Below are 20,327 nucleotides of genomic sequence, written 5' to 3'. Positions count from 1 at the left end.
GGCGGCGCTCAGCCCTCGGCCAATAGAATGAATGGACTCCAAATAGCAGCCAATCAGAGGCGAGCTCGGCTGCTCTATAAAAGAGCGCCAGCCGCTTCATTCCGCACAGCGCAGACGGTGTTGCAGTGTCGACTCGGCTCAGTGAAGTAGCGGCTCTGCTGGCTCCCATTTCCAATCCAATCTGTGCAGCATCAGGTAAGAGGGGTGTCGTTCATCAGCCTGCGGAGCGCCATGCACCGCGCTCGGCGAGGTCTGATCTCACTACAGGCGCACTGGGTGTTTGGAAGTGCGACATCGGAGGCGGGCTGCGCAGGGGCTGCGCAGGGGCTGCGACAGACTGAGACTTCGTGCGCGCATCCTGCCTCCTGCCTCCCGCCCAGCCGCCAGCGAGGATGTCGCGTATTCCCGTTATTTAAGTGGTTTGATTTTTGTTAATTATGGCGATGCAACGGTGTCTGCCTTTGCTTAGCAATGTAAACCCGCTGAGCGCACCTGCAGTCGCGCCCGCATGCCTTCATATAGCGGCGCAGTGTCTCAGCCCCGCTGCTGCAGCTCCTGCTCGGCTTCCTGTTTCCTCACCGAAACGCCTGCGCGCTGTGGAGTCGCGCAGAGCAGCCCGGCCCGTCCACTGCACCCTGCCCGCGCCCTGCCCGCACCCTGCCCGCGCCCTGCCCGCACCCTGCCCGCGCCCTGCCCGCGCCCTGCCCGCACCCTGCCCGCACCCTGCCCGCACCCTGCGCACCCTGCCCGCACCCTGCGCACCCTGCCCGCACCCTGCGCACCCTGCCCGCACCCTGCCCACCCTGCCCGGGATGCGCCGTACATTGTAGGGTCTTGCATGCGATAAACGCTACACGGATTCAAATGCATTTCAGATGTTTAAATGCAGTGCGCATAGACGGCTATACTGCTCCAGTCGTAATTTCCACTAAAATGCTGCTCCTCCCACTGTAACCTGTCCGGGGTGAGGGGAGTCCTTTACCTAAGCTGTCGGGACCAATAACCAATGCAAGTGGCGTTTAATGTCCCTGTGTTTGTTTGGGTTCAGGTGGTAACCATGCCTTTCGGGAACACGCACAACGCGTTCAAGATGAACTACACGGCGGAGCAGGAGTACCCCGACCTCAGCAAGCACAACAACTACATGGCGAAGGTGCTGACTCCGGAGATCTACGAGAGCCTGCGGGACAAGCAAACTCCTAGCGGATTTACTCTGGATGATGTCATTCAAACCGGGGTGGATAACCCAGGTAAAGAGCGAAGCTGCTTTTATTCCCCAAAGCCCCTGTCCTGCCCGCTTCCAGTGCGTGTGCGGCTCCGTTATGCGGTGACCTTGCCAAGGGTAGAGTGATGTTTGCAGATGTTGCACTGAGCGACGTTTAAAGGCGAAGCCAAAGAACGCATTGTATGACCCACGCGTCATTGTGCCGTTTCAAAGCAAACCGTACGCAAAGGATAACCATGTCCCGAGGACCGTCGGAAAGCTTGAGCTGGTGAAAACGTGTAACTCTTGGAACTACTAAGTTTCAACTGAAATATTTGCACCAAAAATATTTTAGAGGTCAAATAAGACGTGACCTTGAATGCATTTCTGACCTTTCCAAGTTCAGCGAGGCAAACGCGATCTTGCACTGAACTTTAATGGCAATGCTTTGCCCCGTGTAGATCTTAACCCTTTCACTGTGAGGAAACCAGCTCCTCTGTGGAGCACTTATAGAGCGAGCAGATGGCTTTTCTGTACAGTTTAATTCCTTGTTCAGAGATTTAATTGCCTCTTGGTGGTCAGTGTGGAGTGTTTTCCTGACCTAAAACCCCACAACCACCAGGCCACGGTCTGCTCTGTGGATCTGTGCATGAAGCTGAGAGCCCTGTACCACCACTGGGCTCCCCACAGATCCAGTCCTTCAGCCTGGGGTTCATAATGCGGCTTATACTACTGTTTTTTTTTAACTGGTTTGCTCTGTCCATTAATACTGCAGCTGGCCTCTTCCTTTGAGGCACATAGACTGGAGGAACTGTTGGAAACCCAGAGGATGTTTGTCAATCTGTTGCCCTCTCTGGTGGAGTTCTGAACTAAACTTGCTCCATCTTCCAGGACACCCCTTTATCATGACGGTGGGCTGTGTGGCCGGAGATGAGGAGACCTATGATGTCTTCAAGGACCTGCTGGACCCTGTGATTGAAGCCAGACACGGAGGATACAAACCCACAGACAAACACAAGACTGACCTGAACCCCGAGAACCTGCAGGTGCTCGTCCTCCACACCGTCCCCTCTGATCGCTGCTAGTGTCTGACAGTGAATCCGCGGCATGGGTTGAGTGGCTGTCGTTCTCTGACGTTCTTGGTCGGTGTCTCTCTCTCTCCGTAGGGTGGGGATGACCTGGACCCAAACTACGTGCTGAGCTCCCGTGTGCGGACCGGCAGGAGCATCCGTGGGCTGTGCCTGCCCCCCCACTGCAGCCGTGGGGAGAGGCGTGCTGTGGAGAACCTCGCGATTGAGAGTAAGTCTGGCTGCGTCCTTGAGTCTCCATAGGCACTGCAACGTGGCAGAACTGCAGTGCTCATGAGGAAACTGCTCCCTCTGGCAGTAATTTGTGGAATTGCAGCCTTATGGATCTGCTCTATTGATTAACTTCTCCCCTCCAGTTATTTTGGTATTATAATCCAAATTGTACATCTTTTGAAGAGGCTAACTCAATGTAATTTGTTTCAGGTTTGGGTGCCCTGGATGGTGACCTTAAAGGGAAATACTATCCTCTGAATAAAATGACTGATCAGGAACAAGAACAGCTGATTGAGGACCACTTCTTGTTTGACAAGCCCGTGTCTCCCCTGCTGACCTGCGCTGGCATGGCCCGGGACTGGCCCGACGCCAGGGGGATCTGGTGAGTGTCAGGGTGCGCGGCGGACCCGCCCGGTACCATGGAGGGGGGGAGAGCGCCTTAAAAGGAAACCTATCGATCCCATCATTGCCGAGCAGCAGTGTTTGCTCCCGATGCAAATGCCCATCTGTGGCTACAGTAGTTAGCATAGACAAGCCTGTGAATGAAAAGTATGTAAGTATGTGTTGAAAAGGTCAGCTCTTGAACACATCGGACACTTAACTTGCAAGTAAAATGTTTAACTCTTTTGGGGGGGTTGGGATGCAGGGACTGGGGTGAAGAGTCACTCTAGCTGCCTTGGATACTGAAACACTCCTTCAGTGATCCCAGAGATCCAGCTGTCCACACTGACTGTGCTCTTCTAGGCAGCTCATGTGTAGACTTCACCTTCTCCTCTCTCCATCAGGCACAACGACAACAAGACCTTCCTCGTCTGGGTCAATGAGGAAGACCACCTCCGAGTCATCTCGATGCAGAAGGGTGGCAACATGCGGGATGTCTTCACGCGCTTCTGCACTGGACTGACCAAGGTACGTCTCGCAGAGGCTGATTTTCTATTCCTGTGCTGTAATTGTAGGCTTTGACTTCCTCTAGTCTAGACGGTGTCTAGTCCTGATGGGGGAGATGTGACCGGTCCTGGATTGACTCATCTTGGTGCTTCTCCTCCCCAGATTGAATCGCTCTTCAAGGACAAAGGCCATGAATTCATGTGGAATGAACACCTGGGCTACGTCCTGACCTGCCCCTCCAACCTGGGCACTGGGCTCCGTGCCGGTGTCCACGTCAAGCTGCCCAACATGAGCAAGAATGAGGAATTCGGAGAGGTGCTGAAGAGGCTGAGACTGCAGAAACGTGGAACAGGTGGGCTGGTTTGTGTGGCATGGAAGAGCAGACTGAACTCCCCTAATGCAGTAACTGTTTAAGTCCCCAATCCACTAGAGTCACTCATGTCTGAAGGACCCTGTAAAAGTGAGTTTTCTGGCCATTAGATCTCATTGCTTACTGTACAGGTGACCTTTCCTTCCTATATTCCTACGGTCCTGTGCCATGGCTCCTGTGTCCAGTTGGACTTGTGCAGTCACATGCCCTCTGCAGGGCTGGTGTAATGGTCTTGTTGCCCCCAGGTGGTGTGGACACTGCAGCCGTGGGAGGAGTGTTCGACATCTCCAACGCAGACCGCCTGGGCTTCTCCGAGGTGGAGCTGGTGCAGATGGTGGTGGATGGCGTGAAGCTCCTGGTTGAGATGGAGAAGCGTCTGGAGAAGGGCCAGTGCATCAAGGACCTCATACCTGACCAGAAGTGAAAATGCTTTGTCCCCCTGTCTCTCCCACTCCCCCTCACCAACTACTGCTCAATCAAAATAAAATTGACATCAGTTGAAGGAATTACACTCCAACCAAATGTTAGTGGCACTAAAATATTAGAAAAGTCTTCAATGTGATAGATTTTTGTACTTTGAAAGATCTTGCAAATGTTCATTCTGAAGATGGCTCTTGACACCTCAAATAAATCTGTCCCCTGGAATGACTGGTTTCCTCTTCATTTTTTGAGAAACGTGTGCAAGTTGAAATGCTTGTGAATGACTGCTATTAGTGTTGGTACAGCCTTGGGGTGATACAGAGGCATCCATGTCCAGAATTACAGGTACTGGTTTTCAAGTTGCTCACTATACAATTTTGAAAAATGCATGCAAAACCTTTTGTGACCCCCCCCCCCCCACCACTGTAGCTTGTGGGACATCTTGGACCTCTCAAGTTAAAGGTTGGAGACCCCTGCTCAAGTGTTAAGTGTGGTAATGACCAGCTCAATGTAATGAGTCCCAACCCAAGTGTAAAGGGTACAAGCCTGGATCAAACCCAAAGCATGGGAGCCAGCTTGGATGCTTCATTCCACCATAACCTGTTTCAGGTGTGCAATCCCTGTGATGTTTCTGAAGGGCTTGGATTTCTAGTTGCTTGACTGAAACCTCCATCGAGGCAGGTGACAAGTCCTGCTGCTGGTCCAGTGGTTTGGCAGGCGTCGGCAGCTATAGCACCTGTGAGAGATGAGTGGAGCTTCCAGCAGCAACTGGGTTTAGTCCTGTAAATGTGTGGCTTCCAACCGGGGGCCCCACTGCCCTGCTGGGCTCTTTCACTTTAATTGCTTTAAACTGACTTAATAACTGTTTACCTTGCAAAAAAATAAAACCATTCAGGTAGCTTTCCTTTGTATTTAATCTTCAATGGTTTGAAAAGAAGAATCTTAAAATGGGTCAGCTGTGTGGGAGTGGTATCCTTACTACCCTGCAAAACATCCTCCCTCTGCCATGTATCCCACAATCCTCCATTCCGCTTCATCTGCCCACGATGGGCCGCAAACCAGCTCCCTCTTTGTGCTGCAGCCAACTTCACACTATGAGCTGGAGCCCTGAGAACTGGATCTACTGCCCTATAAACCTCTACCCATTGAGCACAGTGGGAGTTGGGTTTGTCACATGTTAGTCAAGCACAGGGGCTGCTTTTTACTTCAATAACCACTGGTCCCTTTTCAGCACATCTTTGTGTGTGGTTCCCTGACACCTGACTAAAACCACCAGGGGAGGCGAGGCATGCCTGCACACGCCCCGGGCTGCAAGGGAGGCTTGAGCCGAGAAAGCCACTCGCATGCATCACATTACACAGCATTGTTCTCATGCAGGTACAGATCAGAGAGGGCTTTGTTTGTTTTTTTCCTGGTGTCTCTCTATGGGGTCCCAGAGACCTCAGGCATGAGGAAATAAAGTGCTGCATTTCAATTTTTGCAAAGGACAGGACTGGCTCCCAGCCCAGTGCATCTTGTCATTAATCCTTTCTCGGCTTCAGCCCAGTTTCACACAGGAGTGCACAGCTTGTGATCCACAATCCGAGCGTGACACCTTGTGGGCACTGGGAGAATAACTGGCAGAGAGGAAGGAACTGGGCCAGGCCCGTGCTTCTTTTGTCTAAATAAACAGATCAACGTTAACCTGACACAGCATCACAGCAGCCCAGCACCTCTCTGGACACTTAGAAAAGACCTGTTTCACGTCAGTTTAAATGTCTAAATGTTCCAGTCGACGAGCACATCACTGCAGCACTATTGAAGGGAAAAGCTGATTTTTAATGCTCGCCTGCTTCAGAGTTTCGTTCAGTACCTCACAGCTCGGTGTTTCAGCTCCAAGTGCATGGATTTACAAATACGAGCATTACTCTACACCTTACCAGGGTATCACTCCCGGTGATAAAGTCCCCTGGCCGGTGCTGGTGCCTCGTGTCCCTCTGCTGGACGCTGCTCAGCACAGAGGCCCAGATCCTTGGTCTCCCCGCAGTCCTGCAGTTACTGCCCGGGTCACCTGCATTTTCCTTCTCTCTACAGCTTTTAAACTGTTATACGGCCATGTTTTGGGTGGAGGTTCATGATCATCATGCAACCTTGGCATTAACTTCATATCTCAGTTCCTTGCTGAAGGGAATTTGCAAAGCATGTGGGCTGGGAGGTCATGACCTTTTCCACTATTTCCCCAAACCCATTTCTGCCCCACATGGTGCCCAAATCCCCAGCGCGATCACAGACAGAGACAGAGAGACAGAGACATTGGTGTTTTTAGAATGTTTTAATGGAGACACTGGTGACTTTACCTGGTGACAAGTTACATCAATTTCATAATTCCTGGCTCATTACAGGACTTAAAAAAGAAAAGGAATTATAACAATATGGAGCTGTTTGCAAAACTAAGTTACATTATTTACATTCAAAAAACAGTGCTGACTTTCTTGGGGGGAAAAAAAAAAAAAACTATAGCTGGAAAAAAGTCTTACATAAAGCAACACTTTCCCAGATCCATATCGAATCCACCTTGTGCACCGGGCAGACCGTGAATGGTATGAATCACAACAACAGCCGAAAAAGTACCCAAAAAAAAAAAAAAAAAAAAAAAAAAAAAAAACTTCTGCCGGGCTGCGCCGCTTCTCCACAGACTCCGGTTAAAGCTGCGCATCACTGCAACCAAATACTTTTATCGTTTTATCTTTTGCACCGTGAGGAGGACTACAGGCACAGCTCTCCCGCACCAGGACGGACAGCGATTTACGCAAATGACTCCGAGAGGATTACTTCCCCGATTCGCATCTGGTCAGAAGTTTGTGCAACAGACTCTCCCGTCACATCCGTAAGTCACAGCCTGGGACCCCGGCCTTGGCCTCTCTGGTCCGTCCCCGAGGGGCCGGCGTGCTTCGGGGACGAGCTTTCAGAGGTCTGGTAAGAGACTCGTCCAGCGGGACACTGAACAGTTACTTTTTCCCCATCGTAGCGGACTGCATACCAAACAAGTCAGATATACTGTGAGCTGTGGATATATACATGTTTTTTTTCCTTTCCTTTCCTCCCGTTTTCTGCGGGAGTGCATGTTCACCTGTGAGAGACCAGGCAGACTGCAGGGGAGCTGGCGGGGGTGCAGAAGGCTACTTAATGCTGTAGTGCACGTAAAAAAAACTAAATAAAAATAAATTCTTCAATCCAACCACCCCTGCTCTCGTCCTCAGCAGCTCAAGAACTCCGGTCATATCAATAATAATAATAATAATAATAATAATAATAATAATACCATTTCAGAGATGCAGGAAATTATTGCCTAAGCATTATTCTATACATTATTATTTAATACATACTTTGTGAGTGTTTCGGAGAAAAAACGTTTCTGAAACTGCTACTTAAAGAATTTACAGCTGAACGATGTCTTTTCCGTGGGCGGCGGCGTAGTCGTCTTTACAGCTTTAACTCGTTGGCGATTTTGGAAGCGATGTTCTTGAAAGCTATCGATGTTCCTGAGATCCGCTTGAAGCGCACGCCGTTGAGGGACAGGCGGGGCAGCTTGCACACCTCCATCTCCCACTGCACCAGCGTCTCCGCCCGGCCGTCCCCGTGCACGCAGAACAGCAGGAAGCGCTCCCGCTGCTCGTAGTCGCAGTTATTAGCGTCCAGAACTTTGCGGATCTCTTTCATCATGTCGCTGGGGTCCATGGAGCTGGTGGTCTTCATACTCCAGGTGAAGCGCAGGGAGCGGGGCTTGGTCTCCTTGTTTTCGTCTTTTTGATCCCCAGATACATTGCGACTGCAGGAGGGCGAGAAGACGCACAGGAAGGAGTTTTAGTGAGACAGTCTGATATGTACAGCCCCCCACCCAACCCCCGATCTTCCTCTCAGTGCAGTAGTGTCTGATGGATGCGTGTGTGTGACCTTTGTGTTGCCCTCTGTATTCAGCACCACTTTGAGAGGCAGGAGTAAAGAGTCAGTAGATCAATCCGATCTGCGCTGCGTCTCTCAGGACTTATTCTCTCAATGTCGTGCTGAACACAGTGACACGGCGCCCCCTGTGCCCAGGCTGTCGGCCCTGAGAAACAACGCCAGCTCTGGACTTGCTTCAAACCAGGCCCTCAATGATTTAAAAGAAAGAGCTTCTGTAAGAGTGCCTCTTTAAATATCCCTGGCAGGTCTCTGGTGACTATATTGCCTGTATGATCTGTGGGATCTGTGCCCTGGCAGCACGACTGGGCAGATCTCTGCACTCAGACACCTCTCGGACGTGCCTCAGGGAGAGCAGGTTACCTAAAGCCACAGGGCAGGTCTGCTGATGAAAGTGCATTGATAAAACAAATGATGAGCCAGGAGACCAGAGGCTGGGTTGGAGCAAAACCGTGGACTGGATCCACCTTCAGGGATAAGAGCTGGACGTGATGTGAAGTAAGATGATATTTTTGTTGTGCATCTGTCACAGACTTTAAAAAACAAACAAGACAAGTGCTCGGTGAGCCATGCACAGAACAGGCCTCAGACCCGCATCCATGCCCGACACATGCGCCTCTGTGTTCATGCAGCAGCACGAGGGTCACACGGATGCAGACGGGGTTCTGCATGCAAATTCAACAATACGCAACCCACTGAGGGGGTCTGGTGTAAGACACGAAACAAACAATAGATAAATAAAGTAAATACATAAATAAACCCATCCAGGCATATCTGTGGGTGGAGGATACCTCTATGGAACGAGGGGCTGCCGAGGCAGAAATCAAATTAAGATCGCCGAGCCCCTGGTGGAGTCAGACTCGAGGGCAGGCTACGGGTTTAATAATGAGGAGATTCAGCTCCTATTTCAATACTGCAGAACTGCATCACCACGGCCTCTGAGATCCGAGTGCCAAATTAGCCTCCCTACTGTAAAACTGCAGCCTGTCGGGAGTGGGGAAAAAAGGAACATTGCTGTTTAGAGGGATTTTTATCTGTGAAGTGCTGCACTTCATCACTGTAGCCACTAGGTGCCAGTGTCAGGCCAGCAACAGAGCACAGACATGCCAGCGAGGGGTCTGTGATGAGACAGTGCCAGGGCTCAGAGCTGTGCTGTCTGCGCACCCCTGGGCAGCGAAGCACGCCCATAGCTCAAACACCTGCTGCTCAAACACCGTCCAGTTTAGTATAGTTCCAACTCCTACTTCTTTCCCTAGAGAGAGAAAAATACCCAGGCGCAGCTGTGACTCTCGTTTAAGGCACCCCCCCCAATCCACAGGTGGGCCCGTTCCCCAGATCAAACACAAACAATATAAATAAAATCTAAATCAAAAAAATACACAGGAGTGAAGAAACCCAAACATATTCTGACACAAACAGGTGTGCGGTGTGGGGGGGGTGTAGAGAAAAATAAGACAAAATAAGAAAAAGACGGCCCCGAAATGCAGAGGAGGAAGAAGGTGCGCTGATGAGAAACCAGGACACCATCTGTGGAGGAAGTGCACGAAACCACTGGGAGGCGAGAGCGCGACGGGTCTGGGGCCGAGACCCGACGCACAACAGGGCCGTAATGTGTGGGGAGGGGAGACACAGGAGAGACACCATCAATTACAACCCCTCTCACCTTGAGCCCTCAAATCGCCCGTTTCTCTCAAACTCTGCTGGGACTCTTTACAGAGAGCATCCGAAAGCACAAGAGAGAGAGGGAGGGAGAGAGAGAGAGAGAGAGAAAGAGAGGAGAGAGAGAAGGCTTATATTCAGGGAAGGAAGAACAAGTAAATTAACACACAATGTCGATTCCAAGAGCACAAACTGAATACAACCTTTCACTCAAGAGATACGAAGGGGGGTAAACAGAACAGCACGTCCGTTATAAAACCAAGAAAGCGGTCAGCCAGTGGACGGACCTGCTCACACCCTCCCTCCGCGCGAGGGTGCGCTCGTGTCCGGCGGCACTCGAGATTGCTCGGCAAAATGCTCCCGGCGGGTCACAGATTCCGGAATGGTGAAACCATTCTTGACAGAAATGCCTCATTGAGGAAAGTGTGCTGGAGCTACACAACACTGCCGACACAGTGGATGGTTGGTCACTGGCTTTGCAATTGCTTTTCCAACAGCACCAGACAGCCGGGTCTTGCTGGCGATCTACTTTCTTGCTTCTTTAACCACAACAAAAGAAAGAACAACACCTTGTGTACAGACGACATGGGGCGTTTCAGTGGGTACTGGGTGTGATCTAGGCGGTGGTGTGTGAGGAGTGCGAGTGTGTGTGTGCATATAGATACAGAAAATACACACACGGACGAACACACACACTCGCACGCACGCACGCACACACAAAACACAAGTACAGGCATGCATACAGTACACCTCACAGCACTGCACTGGGGACTCATGCAGTCTGGTCTAGCGGGGAGTGTGAGTTGCTGAAATGGGAGGAGCAGCCGGTCCGAGCGCCCCCTGCCTCACACGCTGACCCGTAACTGAGGTGTGAAGCGCAGCTGTCCAGAGGCCGTCCTCTAGGAGAGGTGAGGGGATAGTGAGGGGGATGGGGGGCTACAGATAGACCTTTGCAAGCCATCTGGAGAGGAGACTGAGGGGGGTTTCCTCAACAACATGAAAATGATCTCTCTAAATCACAATCTCTACACGGCCGATTCTGTGGGTCAACGGGGACAATTTCGCATTCCTTTTAAAACTGCTCTTGGACGTCCCAAGAAAAACAGACCAAAAAAAACTCAATCTTATCAGCCGGGTCTCTTGTCAGACAAATCAAAAGCTAATGGGTTCTACTGAAAATCGGGAAGACCCGTCTCATTAGGGCCCGCAAGATCTTCACCCACCTGCACTAGGAAAACGTGGCATGCAAGCATCTCCCCCCCATCGGCCCGAGTCCTCCTCCTGTCCTACACAACGCTACAATCTCTGGACCGGAGCACCGCAGGGCCTTCTGGGACACCTTTAATGCGCAAATCGTTAAGCCACTTGAGCCAATCGCTGGGCTTAAAGATTCAGACCCTCCCTGTGATGACGACGACAACTGGGCTCGTGCAGCTCTGCCTGTTCGGGCCGGCCCACGCAGCCGGGTTCTGTCCTGCCAGTGTCGGGCCAGCAGGCCGCTGTAGAGCATCTCGACACCCTGCGTCTGGCCGCTCGAGCCTCACGCTGGCAGTGCGGTGGACTCCGAGTTCTGAGCTGGGGGCGCTGGCTGGCCAACAGTGGAGCCATCGGTCTCTGTGGGGTGCTGACCCACTGGTCTGTCTCACCACAACCCCTCCCTGCACCATGCAAAGTCTACCAGCTCACTCCACGGGGGAGGCAGTCAGTTGCTCTACACTGGGAGCCCCACCTACAGTACAGACTACGCTCTGGGGGTGTCCTAACCAACAAGCAGTCCAACTCACAGGTGTCCGAGATCAGGCTGGGGGGGCGGGAGGGTTGTCTGGTCTCTGTGGGCACATGCAATGCTAGTGCAGAAGCACACATACAGGAAGGAGACATGGTGTTTGTGTGTCCATGTTGGATCTATCTATGGATCTGTCACATGTATAGAGTCACTCTTTCTGCAGATTCATGGGGATCACAAAGCTCTGGGACAGGTTTGTTGCTTCATTTTTTTTTTTTTTTTTTTTTAATAAAAGATCGTTTTTAAGTCATCCCTTACTCTAGTTCTCCATCTCCGATTTTCTACAACTTTCTATATCTTCTGCTCCTGAATCTGCAAGAAAAGATGGATTCTGAAAAAAAGTGTTGCCTCTTGAGAACAAGAACAAAACCAATCAAAAGAATAAAACTCAGATGTAAGACATGATCACAGAAACAAATGCCAAGAGGAGGAAAGATTTATAGACTGAAGACTTACTAACAGTCTTTGATCCAGGGGCAGAGGTATTGGCCGGCCCTGATTTGTTTGCAGTCTGTCGTTTGGTTGGGTCAATACTGACCCTGGGGAAAGGAAAAGTGAAGAATTAAACTGCACAGACAAGTCAGGTTTCATCAGCATCACTGCAATAAACTGGGCTGCCGAGAAACAGCCGCGTAAGCAGAAGCAGCCCTGCCTCGTTCAATCTGCCGGACACAGGAATCGAAATCTGCCGCTATGATACTCCAGATTTACACACCGCCCAGGACAGGGAGCTGCGAGGCCCGGGACTCCAGTCGCAAAACGGCGCTAAGAATCGTCCTGCACTCCCAGTCAGCGTGTGGTAGAAAATCAGTCAGTGTTCGTGTTAGTCAGTCGCTCGGCCTACAGCCCGGCAACTTACTCCTCACAGCGCCTGTGCCACATGAATGGGCCTTGAGGTCACGGTTTCACTCTGTAAGTGGATTAACAGACTGGGGCAGCTGATCGACTGATCCTGCAGAAATGTTTTCAATATATATTTATAATATATATTTTACTGCGAGCCCGCGTGCTTGAGTGTGCGTCCGTGTGTGAGCCCGCGTGCTTGAGTGTGCGCCTGCCTGTGAGCGAATGTTCTTGAGTGCGTCCGCGTCCATGTCAGCGAGTGTGCGTCCGCGTGTTGAGCGACTGAGAGCCTGTGTGCTTGAGTGTGTCCATGTCCGTGTCAGCCCGCGTGCGTCCATGTGTCAGTGACTGTGAGCCCGCGTACGTGAGTCCGTGTGTCAGCCCGTCAGTGTGCGAGCGCAGGAAGATTCATGTCCTTCTGCCCAGAGTCCTGTTCACTAGTGACCGAGGGATGACTGAGTTTTTAAGTTTTGCCTGAACAGGAAGTTGAAGGCGAATCCCCAGGCTCAGAGGTCTGCATATAATTTTGTTTCGTAATATCTGCCAGGGGCAGGGTGCGGGGTGGGGGCATGGCAGTGGCAGCCCTGACCTGCCTGTAAACCCCTCCTCATTCCCAGACATTTGATCACACGGTGGCCCACGCAGGAATAAGAATCAACCCAGGGATGGCATGAGTGGCTTCAACATAAACAACAACGAGGAGAAAAGCCGGCATGGACGCATGGAGGAGGACAGAGGAGCGGTGAGCGACACGACACACACGTCACACTCAGGACAGCCAGAGGACAGGGCTTACAGCCCCCTAACACACACTTGTGTCTCCAGCACACCCCCGTACACGGAAGACACATGCTGAACACACAGGGCCCCTCCCTCAGGACTGCTGCAACTGGGACCTGAAGTCCTCTGTCCAGAACCGGTTCAGAACGGGAGACCTGTGGGATTATGGCCCGACGACACCAGAGCTCCAGAACTGGAATGGGCTACACTTAATCCAGCAACCCCCACCAGGTCTCTGAATAATTGATCAATCAAAAGACCCTTTCTGCAGACCCTTGGGGGGGCTGGCATTGCATATTTACTAACCTCCCCGCCCTCCCGGATGGATAAATAGAAAGGACGGTTCGATGGGTCTGGTAATGACATCAGAGCACAGTGTTCCGCTTCCATCAATGTCTGGACCAGTAGTTAAACTAGCACCGAGACTGATGAAGCCGAATGGCCAGATCATTAGCGGGCTGGGCTTCCAAACCCCTTGCTGGTCATCCCTCAAACTTGGCACTGCTGAGCTCAGCCGCTCCAAGTTAATAAATAAATCCATCGATATTGGTTGAGAGTCACTGAAGAGGATGCCCCTCCACTGGGAGTAAAAAGGTCTCCGGGTCTTGTACGTGTTAAGACGGAGCGCTCCTGCTGCACACGGCTCTGTCTGACACTGGCTCGGTTCTCCAGCCAGAGATTTCACACCCAGAGGTGAGACTCCGTTACGACTGGGTGTCTAAACTAGGTCAGAGCGGCCCCAGAGGACAGGATCAAGAGCTGCTCACAACAGCAGGACCAGAGAAATCGGCACCTGAACCGGGCCTTCAAATCAAATCCATTCACCCGAGACATCTGGTGCCCAGCACTGTGGACCGAATCACTCGACCAGGAGCTCAGGATCACAACGATGGGGAGGCTTTCACACAGAACAGCCTATATAGATACTGTGCGCTTCTAGTGTGAGGCACATACAGCAGTCAAACCTTTAATTTACGCCTGAAAACCAAATCAGAATAACTGGGGTATAAAAATACAACAAAACTGCTAAAAATAATATAAAATCGGACCTCACACATGATGCCCCGATCACTCCTGGAGCCCAATGTGCCCACAGGTGCACGAGCTCTGTGACCCCCAAATAAGAAATAAATTAACAAACTTGATGAGATTTCAGCTTCTACAGCTAAAAATCTGAACACTATTACCGGATGATGACAGTATCTCAGTTGTGCTAAAGCAGATCCTATCCTCTAGAATAGGGAAGTTATTCCAACTCCTCAGGATTCAGATTTAAATCGCTCGTCTGTAAAGTAGAGTCTCAATATGAATCTCAAGATACATAAAGACAAATAGGACTTACCTGAAGCACACATATCGATATCCTATAATAAACCAGTACATTCACACTAGAGACATGAGTACAGTGTATGCACACAGGCCCCATCTCTAAAGAAAAGCATGCACGGGAGATTAGTAGAGAGGTTGACTCTGGTTTTTGTTTTCTACTTCAGAGGAGCAGCAGCTGTGACAGGCATGCCGATGAACACGGGACGCAGCCAGAAGAGGGGCCACACTCGGTCCCCCCTCTCCGCACGTGGGGTTTAGTGTCAAGCAGTGAGTTCAGCTCTCAGTCGACGGAGGTTAACCAAAAACAAAACAAAAAAACAGCCTACGCTTTGTGTTAATCACAGAGGAAGACAATTGAAGGTCCTACCTTTTGGTAAACCTGAATGACATGTTTCTATAAAAAAAAAAAAAAAACAACAATGGTGATAAATAAATTAGAAATCCCCCCGAAGAAAAATAAATCAAACTAAATCATACAAAAGTAAAATAAAACTAATTGTAAGTGATGCATGGTGGGTAAACTGGCAGGCGAGGGAGCTGATTTTGATTCCTGTGTCAGAGCAGCGTCCTGCGCTGCCGCTGCCTGGACCGGACCAGACCGGGTCTGGAGTCCAGAGGAAGAGGACGACGCGGGTGGATTCTAAGCATGTCTGTCCCCCTAAAGCCCCGAGCCCTGAGCAGCCAGGCGGGTCTGTCCTGGGGGGCTGGTGGGGCTCTGTGTATTCCTGAGATTAACTGGATCACGGTGTGTTCTTCAGCTTGTGAACGAGAAAATTGGCCCGGGGTCCAGTGAAGCCCCAGCTCAACACAGTGGGCTGCTACACAACACACACACCCCTACAGTCTCCGCCCACAATACACATTACAAATCCTTCTGAGGAAATAGAGTAATTATTGTATTGTGAGCTTATTACATTTCACTGGGAAACCTTTTCTATTCTGGTTTTGTGCTCAACAGGACACTTAGGGAAGTCCTTTTGCCAGCAGGGCATCGAATCCTGCAGCCTCCCCTCCAAGGAGTGCGATTTCTCCGTCTCATACTCTAGTCTGCTGTCATGGCATTTAATCACTTGGGGAAAGAGGATTCTGGGAGCTCGTGTGCCTGTGCCCGAGGACTAGGTCACAGAGTCGGTGGTGTCAGAGCGTGGCGATGCTAGGAGGAGGAGGAACGGTCGGCAAACGCTAACGAATAGCAGCTGTACAGAGACTGACATTTAAAACCCACAGGTGAAACGCACAGCATGTACATCAATCTACAGAGGCTCCAGGTATGGTATGAAATGAACAGAAGAGCAGCAACAGGAACATTTCAGAAGATCAATCACTTTTTTATTTTTTGGAGGGGGGTTATGTAACATGCAAAACACCCCAACTTCAGCTGTTATATAGATTACAAAACCCCCCCAAGCTGTGTAAAATCACTGGTCTTACTGAAAACCAAGTACTGCCAAGGCTCTGACCATCCAGATCTAATCACATGTCCCAGCAGCCTTTGCAGCGCAGGACAATAAACGCCCAGAGACAGGACAGCGGGCTCTGTAAGCACCTGAACTCAAATTAACTCAAATTACACACAAAACACATTCAAACTTAAAGAATTGCATCTCTCTGTCCCCTGCTCCCCCTTTCCTCGTCTCCCTCCCTCTCTATCTCCGCCCCCCTCTCGTCTCTCGGGAGGTGCCTACCTGCGCGTGAGCTTGGAGGTGAGCTTGGTGAAGAGGTTGGTGGAGGCGCGGCTGCGTGTCTGGGACAGGGGCGTGGCATCGTGCGACAGCGTGGGCGAGGCGGGCGGCCCGTTGTAGGTGGCGGTGCGGCGCTCGCGCAGCTGGCCCCCGTGGAAGGTGCTGCGGCTGGCCGTGTTGCGGGGGAAGCGCATGCGGTCGGGCGTGGTGGCGCTCGTGATGCTGTGGGTGGACGCCACGGGGTTCCTCTGGGCAGACGTGGTGCTGGAAGAGACGCAACAGAGAGCAGCGCCAACTCAGTGAGATTTTAGTTCCTTTTTTTTTTATTTATGGACAAAAATCAACCCAACTTGAGTGACATCAGACCCAGCAGTTATTGATGGTGCAGAATATCAGAAGGTGCATTTGATCGCACAGCTTTTCAGCTTGAAGTTCAGTAGCAAAGGAAATGTTATATTTATTTATTTATATTGTTTCCCCCCTCAAAACAACCTTCATTTCCTCATCATCTTGTCCTTGAGCCGATGCCCAACTTCCTGATGATCACATCAAGCCACAAAGACCGTTGTGAAGCAGACCACAGTGGGAATGTCCTCGTCTCTGTGTCCATCAGCTCACACACTTCAACACAGTTTCCCCATTTTCATTCTCCACCTTCGGAATGATTACTTGACCACTACAAGCACTGCTGTGTGGATCTGTAACCCCCTGGACTACAGAGCAGCATGTAGCCCTGCGGCTCCTGAATAATGCATCACTAAAATAAATTAAATATAAACTACGATGCGCAAGCGGGTTTGAACTCTAGGCAATGAGTTGTTAGATATGAGGTGAAGACACGGGAAAACATTATTAGTTGGTGAACAGACACTCAAGTAGTTAGTGAGCAAAAACATGAGGAGGCAACTGCTGCCACCAAATGGCTAACATAAACAACAAAACCCGAGTCTTTGCTTTAAGATATTAAAATGAAGATATGTATTTAAGAAGACACTGAGTAAATACAACGCTAGGGTGAGGTTATTGCACCACACAACAGAGATTAGGAAGCAGGAACGGCACACGGGGGTTAGAGACAGACCACCGCTGTCTTACTTCGGCCTGCTGGCGTCGGCTCCGGTGTCTCTGGGCGGCAGCGCGGCGCGGCCGGACGGACCCGAGGCCGACACAGACAGAGACTTCTGGTGCCGCAGCCGAACTGAGGTGGAGGAGCTGCCAAAAGCGGATGCGTATGCAGAGGGGCTAGTGGCGCAAGCGGACATTTCGGTCAGGCTGTGAAACGGGGCGCGGGCCGGGCGGGCAGGCGGGCGGACAACAAGTATAACAACGAAACAAAGAAACAAGTGGAAAAAAGTGAAGATTTCAGAACAAAAAGTGTGAAGAGAACCGAAATTCTTCCCTCAATATACTGGAAAAAAACAACGAAAAAAAAAAAAAATTAACCTTAAAACAAGAAGTCCTGGTTCTCGGAAACCAGGCCGAGCCAAAAGAAGTGGCGCCAAAGTAACGCATTACAAACAGGTCGTATCCTCAGTTAAAGTGAACATCAACACACGTGGGACCTGTAAACCAGTCGAACTAATCTTGGAAAACAACTCAAACTGCATGCTGCCCAAATAAACAACCTGAAGAAACATGAGCAGCTGTTGATCTTAACTTCTGATTAATTTGGGGATTTTAAAATTCATTTCACTGTGCCGTTAGTGAGAATGGCACAAACACCGGTGAGATCCTTGACAGATGAGCTCGGCTGTAATGGAGAGTTGTGCTGCAGTCTGTCTGAGCCCCAGGAGGGGGCGCTGCACCACAGGGGCACACAGCCAGGTGTCTCAGTGTCTGACAGAGGCCCGGGTCTACAGGGCGCTGGGGGTGGCAGGGAGGGGTTACCTGTTCTCTTTGCCATTCTGGATGACGGAGTGCCTGTCGGTGCTATTCCTCTCGCTGCACACGTACGTGTTCCTCCGGGTCATCCCTCCAGAGACAGAGTTATTCTGCAGCGACAAAAAATAAATCATCATAATGGAGAGAGTGAGTGTGTGTGTGTGTGCGGGGATATTTTCCAGATCAGCAGGGACACACGCTCCCGGGGACACAAATGGAAATTGGGCTTCAAGGCATTCAAGACAGAAAACAGGAGACACTTCTTCACACAGAAAGGCATCACAATCTGAACAAACTCCCCAGCGATGTGGCTGAAGAGACAATTTAGGAACATTCAAAAACAGACGGGATAGGATCCTTGATCACTTAGTTATTAATGGACACCAAACGAGCACGATGGGGCGAATGGCCTCCTCTCGATTGGACACTTTCTTATGTGGGTTTGGGTGGTGGTGGGGCACTCACAGTGGGCACGGCCGAGCCCTTCTTGCGGTCGGGGATGTCAGCTTTGTTGGGGTTGTTGGCGTTGCCCAGCATGGGGCTGGGGGGCGCCACCGCTCGGCCACCCACCGCACTGCCGCTGGACTTCCTGGTCGCGACGGCCTCCTCCTTCAGCTCGCTGTCTGCCGTGCTTGTCTGACTGCGCTTGGGGTAGCCCACCACGGGGATCGACGGGCCGGCTGCACAGGGGGAGCAGAAATGCATTGATTTGGAGAGAGACAGAGATGGTACCAGAGAGCGCAGAGAGGGTGTATGGGGTGGACTTGTTGCTGTCGGTCACTCACCCTGGTCGCTGTAGCGCCGCTGCTTCTGGCTGGACGATATGCTCCTCTGCACCTTGTGGTGGGAGGGCGACTGAACGGTGCCGTTGTTGAGCTCGCTACTGGGCCGGACCTTGGCCAGGGACAGGTTACTGCTGGAGCTTGAGTCGCTGGCTTCCAGCTGCCAAAATGAACACCAGAGCAAATACTGAGCACACCTGTAGCCATGGAGAGACGGCGCCTAGACCAATCACTAACCCTGACTTCAGCAGGGGGCCCTCTGAGGAGGCAGAGGAGGAGAGAAAGCCAAGAACAGGTGTCTCCTACACGGCATGGAATGAAAGGTCTTTGGGAACCTCAAGAGCAACGGTTCACTGGACCCAGACCCGAGTACAAATTCTCCAAGGTCGCACATATGAACGCTGCCCGACAAACACGCACGGCGAGCGCAGGGGACTGACTCACCTCGGAGGACTTCCTGCCCAGCAGCAGGTACGTGGCAGTGATGTCATCGTACTTCATCCGGGCCAGCGACTCGTGGATCTCGTCCCTGGAGTAGCCCATCCCCACCATGATATCTGGCCAGCAAAACAGACACATATGGTGAAACGTCGGCCAGGAGTTTTAATGGCACACCTGTGAGTGCGGAGAACAGGGCAACCTGTGAAGTTTGTAAGGCTGAAACGACGGGGACTGGCAGCCCAGTACCTATTCTCTTCTGGTCTGAAATGTCCAGTTCTGGTTCTACAAAGGGCTTGAGCTCGTCCTCCTCGCAGCCCGCGTTGATCCACCGGTCCTTCATGATTTGCTAGGGAAGACGATGGTTCTGGATAGTTACACCATTTCAGCTCAGACACAAGACTACAGGCTAGTAGAGCGGCAACATCCATCTATGTTTGTTTTAAGAGTTTAACACGTTCGTTATTCTGGGCATAAAATAAAAGCTGGGTTAAATTTTCCTCCATCTCCAAACAGCAACGTTAGATTTCATGCGCAGCAGTCATACGAAATTAGAATAATGCTTAGTTGTGTTAAACACAAAACACAACCATACGCAAACACAGACACAGATGCACGCATGCATTCACACGTGCTGATTCTCTGCTACGCTGCAGCACTGGAACACCGACGGTTTCAGCAGGTCTCGGGGACGGCAGTGCGATTTTTATACTGTATTCCCACCGAAGATTCTGTAAAATGCTCGGCTGATTCTACTCTTAAGAGGACAGGAGGTGTATATTGTATGTGGATGCTCATGTTGCTTGAAATGTGTGTGGCACCTATAAGCCACACAGGATCAATAATTAATAATAGTAATAAACCTAAATAAAGAAATCGCTGCTCTAGAGGCAGTTCAGAGGAGAGCAACCAGACTTATTCCAGGTCTGAAGGGAATGTCCTACTGAGAGACTGAGGACCTGAACCTTTTCACCCTGGAACAGAGGAGACTACGTGGGGACTTGATCCAAGTCTTCAAAATCATG

The 20,327-nt window shown here is 51.0% G+C and overlaps 2 protein-coding genes across 15 annotated transcripts in view; one reads left to right on the top strand and one right to left on the bottom strand.

Annotated features, from left to right (window-relative positions):
- The first annotated feature begins 46 nt into the window (after positions 1–46).
- LOC136717328 (creatine kinase B-type) lies at positions 47–4,408 on the top strand. The gene is made up of 8 exons (XM_066694929.1): positions 47–195; positions 1,049–1,250; positions 2,096–2,250; positions 2,371–2,503; positions 2,716–2,887; positions 3,291–3,414; positions 3,556–3,745; positions 4,009–4,408. Exons 2-8 carry the CDS (start codon positions 1,058–1,060, stop codon positions 4,185–4,187), a joined length of 1,146 nt encoding a protein of 381 aa, XP_066551026.1. The 5' UTR covers positions 47–195; positions 1,049–1,057; the 3' UTR covers positions 4,188–4,408.
- Positions 4,409–6,479: 2,071 nt separating this feature from the next.
- The window catches only part of mark3a (MAP/microtubule affinity-regulating kinase 3a), a 45,361-nt gene continuing 31,513 nt past the window's right edge, over positions 6,480–20,327 (bottom strand). For 3 of the 14 annotated variants that reach the window (XM_066694869.1, XM_066694868.1, XM_066694880.1), the window contains 9 exons: positions 19,552–19,651; positions 19,309–19,421; positions 18,868–19,024; positions 18,548–18,762; positions 18,089–18,192; positions 16,205–16,465; positions 14,887–14,913; positions 9,786–9,830; positions 6,480–7,991 (listed from right to left, as the gene is read on the bottom strand). In XM_066694869.1, the coding sequence (XP_066550966.1) occupies positions 7,646–7,991; positions 9,786–9,830; positions 14,887–14,913; positions 16,205–16,465; positions 18,089–18,192; positions 18,548–18,762; positions 18,868–19,024; positions 19,309–19,421; positions 19,552–19,651 (1,368 nt within the window). In that variant the 3' untranslated portion in view covers positions 6,480–7,645. Of the gene's footprint in view, positions 7,992–9,785; positions 9,831–11,825; positions 11,880–12,023; positions 12,107–14,886; positions 14,914–16,204; positions 16,466–18,088; positions 18,193–18,547; positions 18,763–18,867; positions 19,025–19,308; positions 19,422–19,551; positions 19,652–20,327 lie in introns of all 14 variants that reach the window. The other 11 variants (XM_066694878.1, XM_066694877.1, XM_066694872.1 and 8 more) reach the window with 7 other exon arrangements.

This window comes from Amia ocellicauda, chromosome 21 (genome assembly GCF_036373705.1).
Source record: "Amia ocellicauda isolate fAmiCal2 chromosome 21, fAmiCal2.hap1, whole genome shotgun sequence".
Lineage (NCBI taxonomy): Eukaryota > Metazoa > Chordata > Actinopteri > Amiiformes > Amiidae > Amia > Amia ocellicauda.
The sequence above is the reverse complement of the archived record's forward strand: the minus strand, read 5'-3'. Positions and strand labels throughout refer to the sequence as shown.